The 23458-nt window shown below is 36.4% G+C and overlaps 1 protein-coding gene and 1 long non-coding RNA gene across 2 annotated transcripts; one reads left to right on the forward strand and one right to left on the reverse strand.

Moving 5' to 3' along the window:
- Positions 1-273: 273 nt before the first annotated feature.
- Positions 274-1705, forward strand: LOC127160002 (hepatocyte cell adhesion molecule-like). Its single transcript, XM_051102693.1, has 4 exons — positions 274-363; positions 779-1113; positions 1196-1471; positions 1563-1705. The coding sequence occupies exons 2-4, from the start codon at positions 882-884 to the stop codon at positions 1703-1705; spliced, it is 651 nt and encodes a 216-aa protein (XP_050958650.1). The 5' UTR covers positions 274-363; positions 779-881.
- A 17496-nt stretch (positions 1706-19201) lies between these two features.
- Positions 19202-20529, reverse strand: LOC127160006 (uncharacterized). The gene is made up of 4 exons (XR_007826625.1): positions 20472-20529; positions 19832-20148; positions 19434-19715; positions 19202-19319 (listed from the first exon to the last, which is right to left on the reverse strand). It is a non-coding gene; the product is annotated as an uncharacterized LOC127160006 (long non-coding RNA).
- Between the last annotated feature and the right edge of the window lie 2929 nt (positions 20530-23458).

A 23458-nucleotide genomic window follows, 5' to 3' on the forward strand; every position in this document is an offset into this window, starting at 1 on the left:
TGGTGTTTGTGCTTTGACCAGTAAAACTGTCTTTTTTGTAACTCTCTATGAATGTAGATGATAATATACGAAATCATTTCAGCTGGCTTTGTCTGTTTGTTTGTTTGTTTGTTTTTTGTTTTTTGTCAGTAAGAAAGTTCTCATGTCAGTCATTTTGTATGTTCAGGTTAGATCTCGTATCTGTGGAGGGAGGAGGGAAAGAAGCAGTGGAGGAGATCGAACGGTTTCATTGTCTGCAAAACCACAGGCTTTCAGTGTTTTAATCCTAAGCACCTTGAGTGATATTGTTTCAGGGCGCTGAACTGTTGAGGAAAATGTTCGACAAATTAGTTTTGTTCTGTTTGTGCTGTTACTGTCTGGATGGTAAGTTAGACATTTTATGCTTTATGGTAGTAGATTATTTAGTACAAATTAATAATGCTCAACTAAAATCAAACAGATGTCCTGTGACTTATATTCTTAAAGGAAAAGTGCTTTTAAATTTAGTTAAGATGTTACTATGAGATACGATTTTGTAATTTAAAAAAGGTCTCTTCTTATTAAGGCATGTTGGAAAAAAATACGGTAATACATTGTTTGAAAAGAAAGTTCAAAAGAACAGCATTTATTTGAAATATGAATGTTCTGTACCATTAAAAACTAATTTAATGCATCCTTGTAATAGATTCAGGTCTGTTGTCTAACAACGAGTAAAACTTTTGGGGTTTTGCTTACTCTTACTTAATTTGTGTGGAAATCATTTCTCCTTCAATACATAAATAAATAACTTGTTCTCCAGGTGTGTTTGGTGATTCAGATGCGGTGAAGTCAGTGGCAGTGACGGAGGGAGATTCAATCACTCTAAACCCTGATCTTACAAAAAACAATCTGACAATCTGATCATGTGGAACTTTAAAACTAACGGGCCTCTTATTGCGAAACTCAATCAGGCGACCAACGATATCTCGATAATAGATGACGGTCCCGATAACAGATTCAGGAACAGATTGAAGCTGGATCATCGGACTGGATCTCTGACCATCATGAACGTCACAACTGAACATGCTGCAGTTTATCAAGTAACCATCAGCAGCAAGACAAAGACTACATATAGATTTAGTGTTACTGTCTATAGTGAGTAGAGGTTTACAGTTTGCTCTGTTTAATTAAAGCATTTTTTCATATATAATTGATACTTACTGGTTCTTCTCTCCAGCTCGTCTGCACGTTCCTGTTATATTAAGTGACTCCCCACAAAATTCATCATCATCATATTGTTCATTGGTGTGTTCAGCATTTAATGTGAGTCATGTGACTCTCTCCTGGTACAAAGGAAACAGTTTATTGTCCAGCATTAGCATGTCTGATCTCAACAACAGTCTGACTTTACGTCTGGAGTGTCTGGATGATTCCTACAGCTGTGTGGTGAGCAATCCCATCAGCAACCAGACTAAATATGCCAACATCACTGATTTCTGTCAGCCATGTTCAGGTATGTTAGTTATAAGTATCTTTTGGCTGTGAAATAACTTTTAACATTTTTATTTTATTTTATTTTTTGCACTGTTTTCATGTTTTCTCAGACTGCACATTCTGTTGTCATGCATCTGAAGCTGTCACCCGATTGGCCGCCTCTGTTCTGGTGGGCGTGGCTATGGTTGTTATTGTAGTTTATGACATCATCACATCCAGGAAAGGTGTAAAAGAGAGACAACCACCTCATTAGTTAAAGTGATGACATGATTTGTGCTTCTGTATATTATTACGAACAAAAGCAACAAATAAAATGTTAGCTTGGTAAAAAAAAGGTAATTTTTTTAAAAGGGGTCATCGGATGCCCATTTTCCACAAGATGAGTCTTTAGGGTCTTAATGAAAAGTCTCTAACATACTTTGATTAAAAATTCTCAATGGTTTTGTAAAACAACACCCTTTTTACCTGGTCAAAATGAGCTCTACAAATATCATCTCATTCTAAGGGGTTGTTCCTTTAAATGCAAATGAGCTCTGTTCGCCCCGCCCCTCTCTTCTCTCTGTGGAGTGACGAGTTTGTTTACTTTAGCCCCATTTAGCCTCTAAACTTCCAAACTACCACATTATAAGGAAAGGCGATCACAAAGATTCATAAAAAAACCCTTATACTCACTTCTGCTGTAAGTGAAGCTGGATCACAAATGATTCGTGTGAACATAGACGGACATATGTAGATCGGGAGGTGCATTCTCTTTACAAACAAACGTAATCTACTGCATCTTCAGCGGCTCAGATGTCGGGAGTAAATAACAACCACTATGTTCATTATTACATCCAGCAACACAACACCTCAGTCGCTCAATCGGAGATATTCTTGTCTAACTCAACTATCATGGGAGCGGCCTCTGTTGGTGTGACGATTTGAAAAAGGGGATATTAATTTTACAGATTAATTAAAACCACTGCATGGATTTTTATCATTGTAGGGTAGATTTGTACATACACTGCCAACACATGTTAATGTTCAAACAACATGAAAAAGTTTGCATCCGATGACCCCTTTAAAAGTATTATTTTAGTTGATGGGTTTTCATTTATTTATTTATTTTTTATTATTTTTAAATTTTCCTTATATTCATTGTGAACAACGCAAAAAATAACCACGTTTTTAGAATAAGTTGCTCCTCGTTGACTGTTATTTAATAAGATTTTTATTCCCTAAACCACTTTTACATATTTTCATATTTGTTTTTTAGCATATGAAAAAAATGAAAGACATATAGAAAATTGTTCAAATAAACAAATTAATGAATTAATAAAATAAATGGGGAAAACCCTAAAGTTCATGGTGATTGTTACTGGACTAAAACTGTGGAAATTTGTCATTACCATATGGTTACCATGCTAAATTGCTTTATGGCTTATTAATGCACCATTTTTAATAAGTGGTATACCACAGTAACCCTAATACAAGCAATAGTACCATATATTATATTTATTGAAATTATGACGCATCCCATAGTGAACTAGCATGTGGAATTGCAGATCAGGTTATATGTTTACAGTACAGAATAATTAGGTGTAATTATGTGGAATAAATTGGTTGAAGGTCTCACTATGGTAGTCATGGGAGAAACGAAGCTTGTCGAAGCTCCGAATCAATTGCTTCGTAAAATGATGCAATGTTCTGAAATGCTCCAAACGTCTCAGGTGGGCGGCATCTGCTGGTAAAAAAAATCTTTCATGTTGAGTAAAAGGTGATTAGACTTACACATTCTGAATGATAAGACACGAAAAAGAAGATCCACCAGGACCCAACCAATATGGAAACATAAGAAGATCAAATACATTTAAGTGCGAAGTATTTGACAAGTGAAAAACCACCTCGCACCACCACATAGCATGGTAAACTAAATCACATTTCCTATTTTAGTATTAATACCACTTAAGACTTCATCGCCTGTTTGTTTCAGAATATTTTTCCTCAAGTGGCCGTTCAGATATCATCACCACTACCTCTACCGCGAAACACCCTGTCAAGCCAGCCGCCACCTGGCTTTTCTTGCACGTCTCTCTGTGGAATTACGGTGGTGTGATACGTGGAGCTTCCAAACAACGTCTTCTCGGCTTTCAGGCCGAGCCCCGCATTCTTACCGTAATTCCAAAATAGACGAGCATCCAAATTCAAATGGTGGCTGGCTTGACCGAGTGTTCGCAGAACACCACTGAGTTTGAACATGGGCTTTGTGGGCACCATCAGGTTTCCTTTAGGTGAGATTTTCAGTTTATATATTTCTTTGACTCAATGAACTTTAGCCTTTAACAATTTTGCCTTTGCCAAAGGCTAGGTGTTCAATTGCTGACCATGGTTAATGATGGTTAATGTCAGTGAAAAACGTGTTGGAGCACGTTCTTGTGTCTGTTTTCTTCTGTTTGGTGTTACAAAAGAACAATTTGCTTTAATTCATTGTAAGAATTATTGTACATAAGACTTTCTGGACAGTAACATATTACAAAGAAATCAATTTTGCTTGTGTTTCATGAAGGAGGCCCTGTCTGTTAGTTTGTAAACTGGGTAACAGTGATGACTGCAAATCATATTCTGTCGCCAGTAAATTCAGTTCTTGACCACTAGGGGGCCTCATTAAACTTCCAAGAGTGAATTTCTGAAGTTCAAAAGGTTTAGAAATGACTCCAAGGTGCCCTTTGTCCAAGGCTATATTCAAGTATTCAAGGCAGGGGCGTAGCACCAAATTCTGGGCCCTATGCACAAGCAGTGGCCATGGGCCCCCGTACTTCATGGTATTGAAGTGTTTTGTAACCACAGCAGGAGTTCATTTGTAGACTATTTGCTCTCACATTTTGGGCTCACCTTTCTTGGGAAAGAAGTCTGTTAGCAGTTGCTTTCCCTCATTTCTTTTTTTATCCCTTTCTTGCCTCTCTTTTCTTTTCTGAGAACCAGATTTAGCTTTCTTAGACATCATCTTCCATAGCACAGTTATGCACTGCCGTCTGCCACTTCAGCAGGATGAACGCTACTTCAAATGCGCCTAGTCATAAAGCCCGGTGAAGGTGGACTAAACCATTTCGTGCAAGGGAGAGGGTGCCTGTCCTCAGACACTATATGTACTTGGACACCATTTAATACATCAATCCACTGATGCATTTTCCCAAAATATTAGCATTTACATTAGTTAACAACATTTATTGTGATCTTAAAATTATATTTAAAGGAAATGCCCAAGAGAAGGATGCAAAATGCAATACTAGAATTTGCAAAGTTAAGGCATGACCATTGGACAGAGAAATGCTCGATGGGTTAATGCTTTAATGAAAACCTAATTTTGACTAAAAAATTACATTCAACCTATTTTTCGAATTTCCTGAAAAGGTCCCAGTGCAACATCCGAAGGGTTTTCCCAGATCGCATTATGACTTTATTCATGCTTTCAGTATTTCACAGTAAAGTTGTCTGTATAGAGCAATGTTGAACTGAGCTTTATTTAAGCAGGAATGGAAAAACTGACATTGACCACAAACATCCTGTTCAAGCTGATTTTCTACCCAACAGCTCCAACCACATCTTTTATAGGTGTAAACAAATTACATCAGAGCAGGTTTTATTTTGACTTACAAACTAAACTACTAGTATTTTATCTGCATTTGGTTCAGTGGCCTTCAAAGCTTTCAAATCCTCAGGCTTGGTTTGTACAGGAAGAAGTTTAATCAAACTAATTTTTGAATATGTAAGTATGTACAGAAATATCTGTGCTCTAACATCAGTCCCAATGAGGAAACAGTTATGTGTTTTTTTTTTTTTTTTTTTTTTTTTTTTGGTATTTTTCATTCATTACATATTTATTGATAAAATTACATGTATGTCACTCAAATATTTACAATATTTTCTTTTTTAAGTAGTACTACAATCAACAGTGCTATATGGTTACACTATACATTATGCTCCCTTCAGTTATGAAACTGATGCACTGTTCTGAATTATGTTAATATTGTATTAGAAATATACTTACAGAAGTTAGCTATATAATGCTGCAGTGATGATGCGTTTTTGTAGACCAAACCAAATGTTAGCATCACTGTGGCTATAAATAAACTACACCACAGCCACAATAGTTTCTGTCTCTGTTTGTCTTTTTGCATTATTGGAGAATGTGCCATTATGTGTGTTCCATTATTTTAGAGAAAATTAAATTTGTTTATACAATCATCTCTTTTGGCTATTTTTTTCTTTGTGACCTAAAGATGCATTATTTGGCTTCAGCTTTTATAAAAGTTTAAAGAATTTATTTGTTAAATGTGCTTCCAGGAACTTTAAAACCCTACAAATATAAATTAATACTAGCAATAAGGCAGACTTAAAACAACTCAGCTCAAAACAACTGCAATATCAGATTACAAAACTGAATATATAAATAAGCCAGCATATAATAATGACAGACTAGTGAGTAGATGAGTTTATTTGGTCAAGTAACAAAGTAACAATCAAATGAGGCAAATCCAAATTCCACTGTAAAGCAGCTCTAACAAGACAATAGTGTCATTAGAAGACAATAGTGTTAGTACCACTCTTCTAACAAATGCTTAAAAGTGTACATCTTTAGACTGGGTGGTGCAATGCTGACAAAACATCTTTCTGAAGAAAACAAACTTTCAGCAAACAAAAACTCTGAAAAAAACTCAACCTCATTTTTGTCCATGTTAAATTCAGTATGGCATCTAGGCTGACTATCTATAATGAGATTTATTTTAAGTAAACTGAAAAATAAAGTGCAATCCCTATGTCCCTGAAGTTGCTCGTGCGGAGTATAACCAGCATTACAGTAGGTAACAGAAATATTACTGGTGTGTTATTAGATGATGATTTTGGAGGCTGTTAAGTATATATCTCCACCCTCTCATAGCATTAGACAGTTTTACTGCTGCTACTTCCTTTCTTGTCAACACTCTTGGAACTTATGGGAATAAAAAAAAATCATTCTGTCAAAATTTAATGCAACAAAATTCTGGTCCTGATGTAAGATCACAGCTGGATCTTGTACATAGATTGAAGGTCATATTCAAATGACGACAGATGCATACACTACATTATCTTTCTTTAACTTTCTGTAAAAAACAAACAAACAAAAATACAAGAATGTCATAAAATATAATTTTTTTTTTTTTTTTTTTTTTGAAGTTTGGGGTATGTTTTGGAAGCAGCATCCATCATAAACTTCATCTATATCAAAGATATTGTTTTACATTGGACTTAAAATTTTAGCAAATTGTCCTTTTAAAGGTAAAGCCATTTCTTTAAAACCAAATACTGACATTTTGTAATAACACAATGAACATAGGCTTTACTGTAAACTAAATTATTACATATCACAAACTGAACAGAAAAACTGACAATTATATCAATGCATATATGACAAACTTTGGCCCAATACAGTATTAATATAATATTATTATTTCTTAAATTGTGCAGCAGCAGCTGAGAACCACCGGTCTTTAATGTGGCTTTCTGACACAATATGTCAAACTTGTCACATTTTCATTTCACACAGACTGTTTTCAGTCAGCATTGTTTTTCTCTTAGCATAAGAGAGAATCCCGGGCACGTGTTGTCAAAAATATGATTTATTGCCCGTCATAAAAATTCCTTCCCCCCTCCCACCACTGGACACCTGTTTGGACACCTGTTCTTGTACACCCCCACCCCCCCGAACTGGCCACCTGTTTGTACATCTGTTTATTCACCTCAGTGATTCAAAGGAATTTATGACCGTTATCTTATTGTTTGGGAAAGTGTTTTTGAAGTGGGGGCATTGTAAAATGTTCAAAACTATGTGCTTTAAACTTTAAAGTGTGAAACGGTTGGGTAAAACGGGTTCAAGGGGATAGTTTTTATTAAAGTTTTCACATTCAATAGAAACACTGTGACGACTGTGTTTTCCAGAAAAACAGTCAAAGGAGTCAAGATGAGCATTTATGTATTGTTAAACAATTTTTGTGATACATTTAAAACAAAATGAATAAGTACTAGTATCTAATAAATAAGTACTAGTACTTAAGGGAAAAGATACTAGTATCTAAAAAATAAGTACCAGTAACATGAAAATAGATACTAGTACGGGAAATAGATTAAATGTTAAAACGGCTTGCCATAGAGGATGTATTGTCGCGGGACACTGTGTAAGATGCTCGACTCTTTATTTTCTAACTTGTAACAAACACTACCTTTTAAAATTGTAATTCTAGACTACAACATAGATTTTGACAAGTATCTTATGCTGTTGCTTAACGATCACGTCTTATACTTTTTTTTGTTTTGTTTTGTTTTAAATCAACGTAAGATGCACAACTCTTTTTTTTCTAACTTGTAAAAAAACTACCTTTTTTAAAAACATTTAATTTTGCAATATTTTGACAACTATCATATGCTTTTGTTTTACACAGACGTGTCTCGCTGCTTTTTGTTACTGGTTAACGATCGTATTTCATACATTTTGTTTTAAATGTATCACCAAAATTGTTTAACAATACATAAATGCTCATCTTGACTCCTTTTTAAACATTTTACAATGCCCCCACTTCAAAAATACTTTCCCAAACAATAAGATAACGGTCATAAATTCCTTTGAATCACTGAGGTGAATAAACAGATGTACAAACAGGTGGCCAGTTCGGGGGTGGGGGTGTACAAGAACAGGTGTCCAAACAGGTGTCCAGTGGTGGGAGGGGGGAAGGAATTTTTATGACGGGCAATAAATCATATTTTTGACAACACGTGCCCGGGATTCTCTCTAGCATAGCTTGTTATTATGGACACTCATTAGTTTCAGATGTGCACTCTCAATTATCTCCTTATCACCTCATTTGATTAAGTTCCTCTGTTTCAGTTCTTGTTTGTCTTTTCTCGTATCGACAGTGTGTTGCGGTGCTTACTTCTCTGTTGGATTCACCTTGTTTGGGTTATTATTACACTGACATTTGCTAATTTTGTACAGTAATTTAAAGTGCCCCTATTATGCCATTTTAAAGGTTGCTAATATTGTTTTAATAGACTCCCAAAACAGGTTTACATGTATGCAAGGTCAAAAAACACTTCAGTTTTCTCCAAAAATAGATTTAATTTTACCCCATTTCTAAATGATTTCTGAACGACTCGTGTGAAGCAGTTCGAAGAATCAGTCTCTCTAAACCCCTCCTTTCCTTGAGCCCTCACTGCTGTGATTGGTCAGTCCTTTATGATTGGTCTACCGCATACGGCGTGTCGGAGAACGAAACGCCCATTGCCATAACTGACTGACAGCCCTGGATACTTGTCAATACATAGAAAAGATGGCATCGATTTTGCCATAACAATTCCAGCCAGAGTCTGATGATGAAACGGCTGAAGTGGCTCGACATGTTAACACGGTCTACCGTGGAAAGTGCTCATAATTTGCTTATGTAACCGAACCGGGCACACCTCTATGTTGTAAACTTCAGCAATGTATAATGCATTAAGCGGTTTCACACCGAACGCGGAAAGAGCGCAGCGGCAAAAGTTTATTTGAACAACTTATTTGAACTTTGTCCGCGGCGTGCGCGCTCCGCTGCGGGTCCGCTTTGGTCGAGACTGAAACAAGCCGTCCTCGCAGGGCGGAAGGCACTGAAATTAAGGGGTTTCATAGCACAACTCTTTCCGCATTCGGTGTGAAAGCCGCTGCTTGCGCCATCCTTACTTAAACTAATAAGACAGACAGACAGTCAAGCTGCATCAATCACAAATTGTCACACTACAGTGGGTCCACAGCTGAACAACAGAACTACACAAGCGTGATTTGGCTGGTTATGCAGGGTTGTTACACAACATAACACAACTACGTATTTTGAACGATCGCCAGAAAATACAATCTTTGTAGATTCATCATCTTTTGGAAGTGAATATAAAACAGTTTTACTCACAGCGTAGGATACAGCGTCTTCCGTATATTGTACGTGTAAATTTCCATGTGAACTAAACCCCATGGAAATGTATGGGCGGGCAAGTTGTTCGCGATGTAGAACGTGGGCGGACATTATGCAAATCTGTTACTTCGTGACGTGTGGCCGTAACAGAAAAAGATTCGAAATCCTGACGACTCGTTTAGGCAAATGTGAGTCAACTCTTTTTTTTTTTTTGATAGACAATAACTTAATGTATCGTGCACTGTCGGCTTCACAACTTTGCAGATCGTTTATGTTCATATACAGCTACATGACACACTGCATGAAAGGACATATTTGAAAAGGCATAATAGGGGCACTTCAAAGAAATAACTCTTGCATGGTGTCCACTAAATTGGCCTAGAATGTATCAAATGATCCATAAGTCAATGAGTTCAAAACGAATATTGCTCTCTACCCATCTAAAGCATTTGAACAGTGATGTAATTAGTTGATACAGGAAATATATGCCAAAATGCCTCATGCTGAGCAGTATGGGAGATCATGACAAATGTCCTTTCAGTAGACACGGGCATTATGGGATATGAGGCACTTGCTCTCTGATTGATGGTGTTAAGGCTTTTATAAATGTTTGTGTGTGTAATAGTGTGTGATGTATGCAATCAATTATTATACAGACATAACACACAAGTGCAGGCAAATCTAACTCCCTGATGAAATGATACACAGACACAACATATAAAGCCCTCTACACACTGCACGATTTCCGGCTGTCCCAGACAAAAAAAATGGCATCGTGAAACAATCGTGGTGATTTCTGTGATTGTGGCTCATAATCTGTGGTCTTGTGTCTTACATTAGGTGCATTTCCATTACCCTTCAAGATGCTCAAATTTAAATTGCGAATTGCAAATACGCCTAATGGAAACGCGTCAATTTCGCAAAAACTCCCGTATATTCACAAAAAAAGTTTTCACGCTCATATGAGGTGGTTTTTCAGGCAATTCGAAAAAGGAATATTCCGCAAAACTGCAATGGAAACAGCTTTTTCGCATTTACAGGTCACATGGCACATGTATAAAAGTCATATGATTATTCTTCAACGTACTATAATGCTGTGTTCACGCCATAACGTAGCTAATCACCGTAATTTCGAGATGAACCATGTTTCATATACTGCTTAATACAGTGCCATCTGAACAAGAATAATGATAAACATAAACATATGCTATTTAAATACTACTAAAGTGGGGTTATATATGCTTTTGTCAGTGTTTTGTGAATAAATGTGACTCAATATAACATTGCGACTACAGTAAAAACACTCTTAATGTTCTAAAAACACAGATTTGTCAGTATTATCAGACTTGAGGATGTTTAGAATAAACCCAAAACACACGTGATTGTTGTCATGCGGTGAATCTGGCCAATTGTGAAACAGCCATGTGGTCATCAGAGCTCCTGCAGCCGCTCTGAAGAAACTGCGCCGGCTCAGTCAGCCGGCTGCTCTCCAATCCCTATCGCGGTACTTTGATGGCACACGTGACAGTCACGAGGCTTCGGCGCCTCCTCAAGTCGCACAGAATTTCTAACCGGCATGCACTGCTTCAAGTCAGAATTTGATCGAGCTGCGCAGCGCTGCGTTAAGTCGAACACACCTATAAACTCCAAGAAACACTTCATATGTAGCCGTTCTCAAGTATAAGGGGCTTTCCCTGATATTAATGCTTAGACTGTGTACGCTGCACGCATCTGCGGCGTGTAACGGCTCCGATGCGGTCACCGGAGCTGATGTTATGTTAAAGTGCATATTGCAGGTTAAAAATGTTTTTCAAATAAACATATATCCTTGTATAAAAATACCATATGAATCGTTAATGCAGGATATGAAAATGTTTTACGAGACGCAAGGGCACAATTTTAGAAGAAAAAGTGACGATTTCCTTGACCGTTCTCAAAAAGCGCTTTTTTTTTTTAACATCGCGTCATATGACGTCACAAGAGGGAGTCGTTTGCTGTTGTCTATTGGTTTTCAGTAGGAGCGGTCTTGAGTCAGTGTGTTTTCTGTAGTTATTTCCTTATTTCAATTGATTATCGTCATGGTAAATTATTGTGTTTTTGGAGGTTGCACAAACTCCAACCTGTCAGGACAATTAGTCCACAGGTTTGCTAACAAGAAAAAGGACGGCGCTATTTTCCATGCCTGCGTGCGTTTGTGCAGCTGAAGAGACGCGCCTTTACTAATGGATTTGCTTTGAAAAACGCGGTGGTGTGTAGCATTCAATTTACACCGGAGGATTATTGTCCCGGCGATATGATGGAGTTCAACATGGGATGCCGAAGCAGCTCGGAGCTGGTGCGGTTCGTTCAGTGCACACAGCGCCTTCACCAGGTCCACCGTCAGCCAGAGATGCAGCTCGACAAAACGTGAACTGTGCACCGTAAGTCTTGTTTTATTATTATTATTTATTAGTATTCTTATAACATGTATTAACTACCAAATCAGTGGACATAATTATTTAATGATGAGACGCAACGAGATGTGTATACGTTGTTGTATAGCACCGTGGCTAGCTTGTAAGCATTAGCAATATAATAAAACCGTGTAAAAACGTTACCATTTGAGAAGGCAAAACTGGTAAGTTAACCTCAGTTTGTTAATATTGTAATCATCAGGTCTAGTTTCAGCTTAGTGACATTGTTTGCACAACTAATTGGTAATTTATTGTCATGTGGTGTGTTTATAAGGCTTTGGGAGACATTGCAAGACATGGGGGTGTGTGAAGATCTGAAGCAGTAGAGGCCAGCTGTTATTAACCACCTCTGGACTTCAGCTTTCACGCCTAATGGAGATGCAGATGTGATGGAGGCCAAGTGGAAAAGCATGGTCAGCAATGAATGATAGTGGAATACTGCAGGTCACGAAAGGCTCTATGAGAACGCAACACTTTCTTGTCTTCCTCTACACCTGCTCCCTGTTCCAGATCCCTCCAGAGGATCAACAAGATGAAGCTGTTGGCGTGTATCTAGCACAGCATTCACATTTTAACATGTTAACAACACATTAGTGTGATACCCACACTGAAAGATTGTTAAATGTTTTTTAAGGGTTAAGATGGTATATTTTTGATTCAGTAGTATATGTTTGGTACATCTACATTTGTTATATATGTGTGTGTGTGTGTGCAGGCCCGGTTCCAGAACCAAATCACTGAGGGTGCTTCTGAAAACTGTGAGGGTGCTCACAAAAAATATGCATGGAACTGTATGAAAACGGTACCACCAAATAGGACTGAGTAATATAAATCGTCTACACTAGTATCGTAATTGTAGTTTCAACAAATGCCATCTAACATCAAGAATACACTGTGAAGGTTATTACTGCATGCTCATCTAGGAGCAGTTCACATGTCGCGCCTAAAAACGCGTTCTTTCCAAAGCGCTAAGTTACGCTCCCATGGCGTCTGTCGTTACTAGGCAACCATGGCCTACGCTCTCCATGAAGACAAGTTAGTTTCAGCAAATGATAAATGGCTTTCTAGCACTGCCCTGCTACAAAATGTATTTTAAAAATGTCTATCCCTGTACAGCTATGATCAGCTGTTTCACCATCTTGGCTGAGTTTTCAATGTTGTTTCTATAAAGGATGAAGCTGATTGGTTGGTTCGTGTCACATGACCCGAGGTGCGCTTTTAACAATTCAGCTTGTGTATTTACAGTATTTTTTACAGAATTTGCAGCGTTAAAACTAGTACACGTCAGGCGCGGCGCCAGGATTTAATCTTTGGATGGGCCGTAGTAATTTTGGGTGGGCCTTAATTTAACGAGTCAATATGTTCAGTATAAAATGTATATAACAAGCAGGTATACACAAACTATACCAAAGTTAAACTCCTTTTCCTTGTCTTTGGATTGTGAATATTGTGGGCAGAGCGATAGAGAATATTTGGTAAACTCCATTTACAGCAGCGGCGCACGCACTGTTAATTCCCTGACCGTTCCATTCGGAACACGTAATCTTTACCGGAATAAAATGAAACAGGAAGAAAATTTCAGATCCACTCCTCAACGTTTTTTTTTTTTTCCAGCTTTCAGTACAAAATGCAATTAAAACAATCCGATGAGACAGCGAATGAATTTGCATTTTAAACACTCGGAACATGTTAAGAGGCAGGTTATGATTAATCGTCTATCTGCTTCTTTTGATCATGAAAAAAAAAAAATGTATTCGCTGTATAGCGCTGAATGAAACTAACATGAACAATTTTGAATGGAATGAATGTTCAAAGTTAAATAGCATACGTGAAAAACTGAACTATTGTGGGAAGTAACCTACCACATTGTTAAAACACAGGTGAAGTACATTCATATTCAAATCATATAACGGACTTTGTGTGTAGCTGGCAGTTACTCAGGGTGGGCCCAAGCGCAAGTGGGTGGGCCCAGGCCCAGTAGGCCCACCCACAACGCCGCGGCTGGTACACGTTTAACATGATAGCAAGCAAGATATGGAATAAAAAAATGTCCCATTCCATGTATTAATTTTTGTCTTTTATAAATCATATAGTTTAGCAATATCACAGGAGTATTGTATTTCCCCATAAAGAGACAGCGTCACACGTCACTTACGCTTCATGATCGCAAACTGAGAATGCTCACAACCAATCAAATGCCGAGGCATTAAAAGCATGATGAAAATAAGATAATTATTTATAAGCTTGTGTGTACGTATTAATTTGGCGAATTTATGTATGTGTGTGCATCTGTCTGCGTGTTCATTAATTTAAAAATTAATATTATTAATTATAATATTATTAATAATTTTATCTGAGAGTGCTTTTGCTTTTGTTTGGGGGTGCTTAGCACCCTCAAGCACCCCCGTAGAACCGGGCCTGTGTGTGTGTGTGTATATATACATATATATAAAAACAGTTGCAATGTTGTTTTGAGTTTGATTTAGTATAAATAAAGCTGAATTAAATTAACCATAAGTGCAGATTTGCTTGATATATATGTGATGTAAATTTCATAAACAAGTTTTTATACAGTAAGACAATTTGTGATTGTGATTATTGTTTATTGATTGTCACCAAAATGGGGCCATTCAGAACCTTTATAAAGTCACTCTTCCTCTGTAAACTGTCTACTCATGACTGACACAACACATGAAGGTAAGGGTTTCTCACACAAGAATATAATGAAACACAAACGTGTTTATCTCCCTCTCTGTCTTTGATGAGAAACCGCTATATCACGTAACATTAGTGTCGGATATTAACGAGTTTGACACGCTTGATTAACGATTATTAGTTTCTGTTACGGGTAAGTAGTATGAATACTTGTAGATGAGCAATATTAGCTTTGCTTTAGCCTGATTATATATCGTTTGCTAACATGTGTAACGTTATATATAAGCTAACACTGGTATCTTCCCTGTTCTCCTCACACCACAACTCAATTCGTCTCATCTGACCGTTGTTCTGTCTAACCCTGGCCTGTCCCTGCTCTCTTGGCCACATAGCAGACTCATAATTGTATGTGTGGTCCGTCATAGGAGTGTAAATAAACATTTAAAATTTCCTCCGCGTCTGAACGATCATTGCGATCCATTGTTTTTCTATTGTTTACATTGACCGCACTCCCTCTCTGTCACACGTACCAGATCACGTGAGGTCACGAGGACCCGGAAGTAACTTCACGCAGGTATTTAAGCAGGAAGCAGGTGTTGTTTTGCACCAGACATTGAGTTCATGATCGACTCCACGTCAGGTCCCTTCTCCAAACCAACTCACGTGAGTAATCTCTCTGCTCTTCGGAGCGCTTATCTACCTGTCTGTGTGCGTGTGAGAACGCGGATTTCTTGGTGGAAATCTCAACTCCTTATTGGAGCGTTCTCAGAACAAACTGCGTGATTTACCTGCTCACTCGTGCATATCCGCGTTTGAGTCTTCCGTCACGCTACAAGGGGACTTATCTCGAACCTTGCATTTCTTGTCCAGCCTCCGTGACACTCTCGTGACGTCACTTCTGGTTTTGGCGATTTTCAGATGCGGAACTAAAATTCTCTCACAAAAATGACTCAAAAAGCCTTAATATCGTGTTTTAAAGTATAGTTTCAAGAAAATCTAGCTCCTACATTATTTTTCTATACATCAACTCACTGGGGTCGCTAACCTGGAATATGCACTTTAATACCAGGAGCGCAGCACACGTTTCTGAAGCGGCTCTCCACGCTGCTTCTGTAAAGATACATGCATACGCCTCTTTCAATTAAATAAAGCCAAAATCCGTTCAAATCCCACCAAAATCCATTGCCCTGACTTATCGCGAGATGAACATATTCTGTTTTAGTCGCATAATAATAGGCTCCTTTGAGATGAGCAAATTCTGTCATATTTCTATAAAAATCTAAAATACACGTTTGTATTAAAGTAAAAATGGATGATAAATACGCCTTTCATACGGAATTAAATAGCAAGCACTTTGAGTGTCTTGTTCATCACATTTAGTTTCATATAAAAACAACAGAGCTGAAATTATATCATGTTTATCAGCAACACAGCACGTGAGGGTGATAACGCCATATCCGCCTTTGATCTCGTAGGTATCTGTTCTACTTCGACATAGATATATATACTGACTAGATGTCGCCTCTGACGCTGCTGTCCATAGGAACGATGCGTCAGCGCGGCCGCCATCTTGGGTCGGGGGAAGCCGCGTCTACTCTGCATTAGTTAACATTGGCAGAGAACTATCAACGATTAAAATCACCTTAATTTGCTTAATTTTCAACCGATTTTCAAGCCGTTTGGTTTATTATAAATGTCAGACATATATTTATGATAGAACATAGATTAATTAATTATTTTACTTATATGATATAAGTAGAATAATTAATTAATCTATGTTCTATCATAAATATGTGATATATCATATACAATACAATACTTAGACACACGTACATAACTAATTAATTTGTTCTACAATGCACAAAACAATTACAAGGATGCTGATAGTGATATGAAAAAAACATGAATAATATAAAATAAAGTATATATAAAATATAAATAAATAGATAAATAATAGAGCAAAATTTAAATTAATAAAGGCATGAGTTAAACAAACAAAGCAGAAAAAAACAAAAAAAAAAAAAACAATTATGGACTTCCTGACCAACAGACCTCAGAATGTTAGGATGGGGAACCTAACATCTGCATCTAGGCAGAAATTAAATCATCAAAAATCATCCAAATCTCAAATGAATTTTTTTAGTTTTTTGGTTTGTTCCAACTGACAGACATGTATTTATGATCGAGTTCAGAGAAAATTGAAGCTTTTGATATTAATCTACTTCAAAACTAGGTGTAAGTTTATTATTCTTCCACTTCAGTGAACTTAAAATTAACTATTGTTACTTACCTTAGCCTAGTCTACTGCACACAAAATGGCTACACAGGGTTGCTGCAGGATTTTTAAGCTCAAATTTAAGACTTTTTAAGACTTTTTTAAGACCTGCACAAATAAAATTAATACCATATGAGCAGGGTAAGGCAATGACTATGGTTAAATATTAAACTGTAAAATGACTGTAAACTACTGTAAAAAACGATTTACAGTTCAGATTTTTCACAAAAACAAAAGGTTTTATAAAGTGATACATTTCACATTTCTTTAAAGTGTCAATTTAAGTACATAGAAAAAAGTATTCCTTTTATTAATTGAAACAATTATCAATAAATTATTATATTAATTTAAAAAAACATACAAATACATGTTAGTGTTTAGATTTTTATGATGAATTATCTTCTAACTGATCCACCAGTTCACATTTACAGCTCTGCATGTTTGCAGGGTAAAAACATGGGTCATTTTTCGCTTTGGTCTGAACAAAAACAACCTCAATACTATGTTCCTGCAAAACCACATTTCTGGGACCCTATTTTTTGAGACAGCACCATCTAGCAATTCCATTTCAACAAAGAAATATCAAACAGATGCAAAGACTAGATCCATTGAAACTATTTTTTTTTATTATTATTTATTTATTTTTTAATATTTCCATCTTATTTTTAATGTAAAAGCTGACATAAACTTGAGTGTTCAAAGGGGTGTCAGCAATCTCCATTTAGCCCATTAAACTGTCCAAAACAGTTCATTGTGCTGCTGGATGTTGTAAATTAGTATTTGTATTCAAATTATTTTAAATTTATTAAAGTACTAATAAACACACTAATTTGTACAGCAATTGTTTTACTGTTTACTTCACTTTGTTAAGCGGGTCACACGTCAGACATGAAGCGCAGCAGCTAATAAACTGAAGTCTAGAATATATTGAAATAAATTAGGCTAAATATTTCAGGGGTAAGTTTAGGATTAGGAGTTGGTTAGGACAATAATTAAGTGTATACAATTAAACAACTAAATTCAGTATTTCCTTAAAAATAGTAATATACAGAATTGAATAGCTACTGCTATAAATAGTATGAGCTGTTAATGCATACATAATACAAATAAATAAATACAATAAAATAAAATAAAAATAAATAATTTAAAAAAAAATACAGGGTCCTAAAAATGCGTTTCTGAAACTACAGCCTCCTGTACTGTAAGAATACCCTACTCAAAACAACAGGCATATTGAAAATGCATATTCAATCTCTGCCAGCAGATGGCGCATTCGGAACTGCGGACATGTGTTTCCCCTGTAACCGCAGTACACAAAGCAGCTCAGCACCGGACTTTGAACGTGCAGCGCTCATGTTTATTTAACGAAATCACAGCCTTTTGAAGTTTAATTGTGACCCTAAGCTGTATCGCAACAGTATATAACCAGGTTAACCATTCTTTGAAAACATCCAGTTTGAAAAATTTCGCTTCCCTCCCCGACCCAAGATGGCCTCACTTAGAGGTAGGCGACATCTAGTCACCCTATGCTACTTTGAGAGGTCAGAACTATCCGTCCTGACTGCACATTTCAGCCGTCTACTGGCATTTCAGGCGAGGCGCATCTCAAACGAGCCTGTTGGTTAATGGAAACGTCATTTCGCAATAATTTTTTATGGACATTTATAAATTATCGCCAGAGTTTTGCGCAAATCTGTAATGGAAACATGCCTAATAGCAATGATCAGCAATGATCTTACAGGATTGCTAAAATCGTTCAATGTGTAGATGACTTAATAGAAATAAATTATTACCACTTTCTGTGCTTTTCTTTTGTAGAACGTTGGCTCAGCGTAAGTGATCTCTCCCTTATGAGTATCAACTGTTTTAAAAAAAAAAGTAATGACAGATGGATTAAAATAAAATACTAAGTAGCTTAGATTTCCCCCCACACAATATGTATTATTATTGCCATAATTTGACATTTATAAGTTTCTCTTTCACACACTCAGAGAGAGAGAGAGTCTCAAGCAGCGTATGTGCTTATAAAAATGAAGAAAGACATTATTTGCAGATAATTTACTTGAAACCCAGGTGAGATGTCAAACAGTCATTTGCATTCTTTTTATGGTGAAATGCATTTTTCTTTGAAGCTCAATAAGGAAAACATCACCAACAAAGGCAAAAGGGTCATTCATAGAAATCATCTGAACACCAGCAGAATACTGCAAGAATATGTTCATGTGAAGAAAAATTGTTTTATTATTAATTAATGCCACTTTGCATTTCTGATGCATATTGAGAAATGCAGAATCTGTCTTTGTGCAATAGAAACAAGTAAAGTTGACCAAAAATGACAAAAATTGCCTAACCCAATAAACTACACATTATTATTATACACATAAGTTATGTTTTTAAAATAAGATAACTCTTGCCTTTTTGATCAGTTTTTGTGCATTTCTTGCAGATCCAAAAGATCGGCTACAGCTACAATCAACAGAGATCCAGCAGTAGCAGAAATCAACACTATGTACAATACAGGTAGGTCCTTATCTGTAATGGACAAAATTTAATTGTTCTGTTTTATCCACAACAAACACTATGAAACATCAGAACTACTTGATAGATCAGCTCAGTTAATCAATGGTAATATCAACACCAACATACCTGAACATGTGTGACAGAGTTTGCTGATGTCCAGACGTTGAGTCTTGTTGCTGATGGGATTGTTGATCACACAGCTGTAGGTGTTTTTATCCTGATATTCCACCTCCAGAGGTAGAGAGAGACTGATGCTGAGATCAGACACACTGATGCTGGACAATAAACTGTTTCCTTTGTACCAGGAGAGACTCACATCATTCACATTCACCACTGAACACAACAATGAACAATATGATGATGATGATGAAGAACAGTCTCTGGTAATGTTAGGAACAGTCAGACGAGCTAAAAACACAAGAGAATTGAGAGAAATGTGGATAATAGTGTATGTCATCTCAAACATAACATTTTTTTTAACTATTTTGCAGTATATATTACTTAACAATTAGATTTATACTCACCATTGACAGAAACACTGAATGTTTTTGATGACCGTTTAGCTCCACTTATCTCCAGTTTAAAATCTCCAGCATGTTTAGTTGTGATGTTTGTGATGGTCAGAGATCCAGTTTGATTGTCCAGCTTCAGTCTGTCTCTGAATCTCCCATCAGGACCATCAGATGTGTTGAAGATTCCAGGATCTTCCTAATTTCAGCTATCAGAGACATTCCCACTCCAAATTTCCACAGTATGTCATCATCTTCATGTATTTCAGTATCATCAGTGTTTAGAGTGACAGAATCTCCCTCCATCACTGACACTGAGTCACCAAACACACCTGATGAACATGAAGTGATTTTGATAATTTATAATGCTTTTTTTTTGTTTTTTTTTTTGGCTTACAAACCCTGCAGTCAGTTATAGTTTGTCAATTTAAAATGTGAACTGAAGAACATCCAGAACAGAAGCCCAGTAACATCTATACTAAAAAGATGTGTGAGCAGGTGTTTTAAATGTACCTGCTGTAGAGCAAAATAAATATGTGCAGTTTCAAAACCTGTTTATTCTGCCTTTAAAGTTTAATTCTTAATTTATTAATTTTTATCTGTACATCGAGTGAGCTTCATGAAGTCAGGTATATAAAAGTCTTTTATAACTTACCAGTCAGACTCCACCAGCACAAAAAGAACATGTGAAACATTTTCTTCTGTGGTTTTGTCTAAAAAAAAAAGTGTTTTACTCAACCTCCCCCAGCAGAGTTGACCCTCAGAATGCGCACGTACCTGAATGTGTGTAAAGATTATATTAACCCTTTAACTGTCACTACCATTTTTTAACACAGAAAAAAATTTTCTTTATAATTCATGAATGAAAACATTTTGTAATATGATTTTAATGTATGTTTTCTGTGGCAATGCAATGTCTGATTTTAAAATGCCTTTCAAGGGATGAATTTTGAGATTTTAAGTTTTGAGTTGATATATAATTTCTATGATTTCTAAAATGTGATAGGGAAAAAGCAACAAAGAAAGTCTTTTGTGACAAACATCAGAACTCATGTTATGATGTAAATTTTTTGTAAGTTGTACCCTTGACATATATTAACCTATTACTTTTTCTACATAATTTGTAACACAAAAATATGGCACAATATATCTATTTAGGAGTCTTAGACCTTTCCAACGATGTATAGTTTGTCATGATTAGATTAGGATTTATTTGTAATATGGTGAAGTAAACTTAGGCCACCCACAGGGTGGACGGTGATAGTTAAAGGGTCAATATAATGATCTTCTGGCTCTTTTTAAGACTTTAACTGTTGTTAATGGTGGAAAATGGTCTTTATCAAACAGAATACATTGTTATAATTTAACATTGATAGTTTTTGAAAGGTACATGTCTGACTTTGTTAAATAGTAAAAAAAAGTGTGCAGTTGTGTTTTTATTAGATTCAGTGCTAAAATAAATCTTATGGATTTTAAATTGGTTTTATAATAAATCAGTTGTTGTAAATTTTAAAAGCAGTCTGCAATCTCTCATTACCAGTCTTGAAGTGTGACATGAGCAGTTCAACATCTGAGTCAAACTGAAACTGCAAACTCAGTTCTTCAGAAACATGGTGTGAACTTTTGTTTGGAAAAACTGCTTTTGCAGGAAAGCGGACATTTTTTTTTTTAGATGTGTGTTTAGTTTGTGGGTTAAGGGGTACTTCCTGTCTATGGGGTTATTTTTGTGTCTTTATTATTCAAACAAAAATACTGTGTTTGAGAGTAAAACTAAGTATTTTGTAATTAAAAAATAAAAGTTTGCAAAAAAAGTCTTCTTAAATCTCAAAAATAAAGAAATTGATAACAAAAGTATTTGCAGTGCATGTACTTTCTTTACAATCTTTATTTTTCTTTGCGCACTTCAAACACTTTTCATCGCGAAACCACAAGTTTTGTCTTTCTTTTTTTTGCGAGTCTAAAATTTTTGTTTGGAGTTAAAAAGGGTAAGCTGTATCTCAGTGGGCGGTCTCTACCTACCAGGATGAAAGGCCTTTTTCTATTGGTGACTCTCTATTGAAGTGACCACGCCCACTACGTTTTGTTTACTGGGTAAGATAACCAAGTTAACGTCTTAAACTCAGTGACAAGTGAACTTATGTAGTCTCTCTTCTCATGCTCACATATTTAAATATGTAACGTTAGCTAAGCCCGCCTGTAGTTCGGCGATACCGTTAAATAGAGGGGCACGAGATGACTCGGATGACGATTGTAATCAAGGTAAAGACCATTATGACATGCAAGAGTCGTACAGTAGCGGTATTAACATTAAGTGACATGGCATCTGACGCAAGGAAGGCACTGGCGCATGCCACTGCTCAGTGCCAGTGACACTTACGGTTTTCTTTGACATATGCCGATGGACTGTGTCACTGCTGAAAGTGTCACTGCTCCCGCACCTTCCGCGTGTCAAATTAAGACGGTATTTACTATTACTATTTAACGGTATCGCCGAACTACAGGCGGGCTTAGCTAACGTTACGTATTTAAATATGTGAGCATGAGAAGAGAGAGTCACCAATAGAAAAAGGCCTAGAGACCGCCCACTGAGATACAGCTTACTCGCAAGCAAAACTTTTTAACTCGCAAACAAAAATTTTAGACTCGCAAAAAAAGAAAGCAGAAAGGAGAGCAAAACTTGTGGTTTCGCGATGAAAAGTGTTTGAAGTGCGCAAAGAAAAATAAAGATTGTAAAGAAAAGTACATGCACTGCAAATACTTTTGTTATCAATTTCTTTATTTTTGAGATTTAATAAGACTTTTTTTGCAAACTTTTATTTTTTAATTACAAAATACTTAGTTTTACTCTCAAACACAGTATTTTTGTTTGAATAATAAAGACACAAAAATAACCCCATACCTGTCCTGGTGTCTTAGTGATCCAAGATGTAGGTGACTTTGTTTCTTCTGTAGAACACAAATGAAGATTTTTAACTCAAACCGTTGCAGTCTGTCATATGTTGCAGTCATATAATAGCAGTCAATGGGATCTACAGCTTTGAGAGTCAAAAACACATACACAGACTAACCCAAATTAAACTCTGCGGCACGTAAACGTTACACTGATGTCTAAAGACAAGAAACAATCGTTCTGTGAATGGTATTTATATCATTTTTACCTCTGATCCAATGCAATGTCCAATGGTCCTAAGCGCGTTCACAACAACCGGCACGTGACGCGTAAGAGTATCAGTGTATGGTCACGAGCCGCAGGGTTTAATTTGGTTTTGTCTCTGTATGCTTTTTGGCTCTCAAACCTGTGGATGCCATTCACTGCCATAATATGACTGACAGACTGCAACCGTTTGAGTTAAAAATCTTCATTTTTGTTCTACTGAAGGAACAAAGTCACCTACATCTTGGATGCCCTGGGGATAAGCAGATAAACATCAAATATTCATCTTTGGATGAGCTATCCCTTTATGTAAATATGTTGAAATTAACAGATAGTCTGTCGATTAGGGATGCAACAATACAGTTAGTCCATGGTTCAATACGTACCTTGGTTTTCAACCACGGTTTTCGGTTCAGTTCTGATATCTTGCAACTTCAGTGTGTATTTTATTTATTTATTTATTTATTTTTTGCAACAAATTAACAAAA

The sequence above is a fragment of the Labeo rohita genome, unplaced genomic scaffold (assembly GCF_022985175.1).
Source record: "Labeo rohita strain BAU-BD-2019 unplaced genomic scaffold, IGBB_LRoh.1.0 scaffold_275, whole genome shotgun sequence".
Taxonomy (NCBI): domain Eukaryota; kingdom Metazoa; phylum Chordata; class Actinopteri; order Cypriniformes; family Cyprinidae; genus Labeo; species Labeo rohita.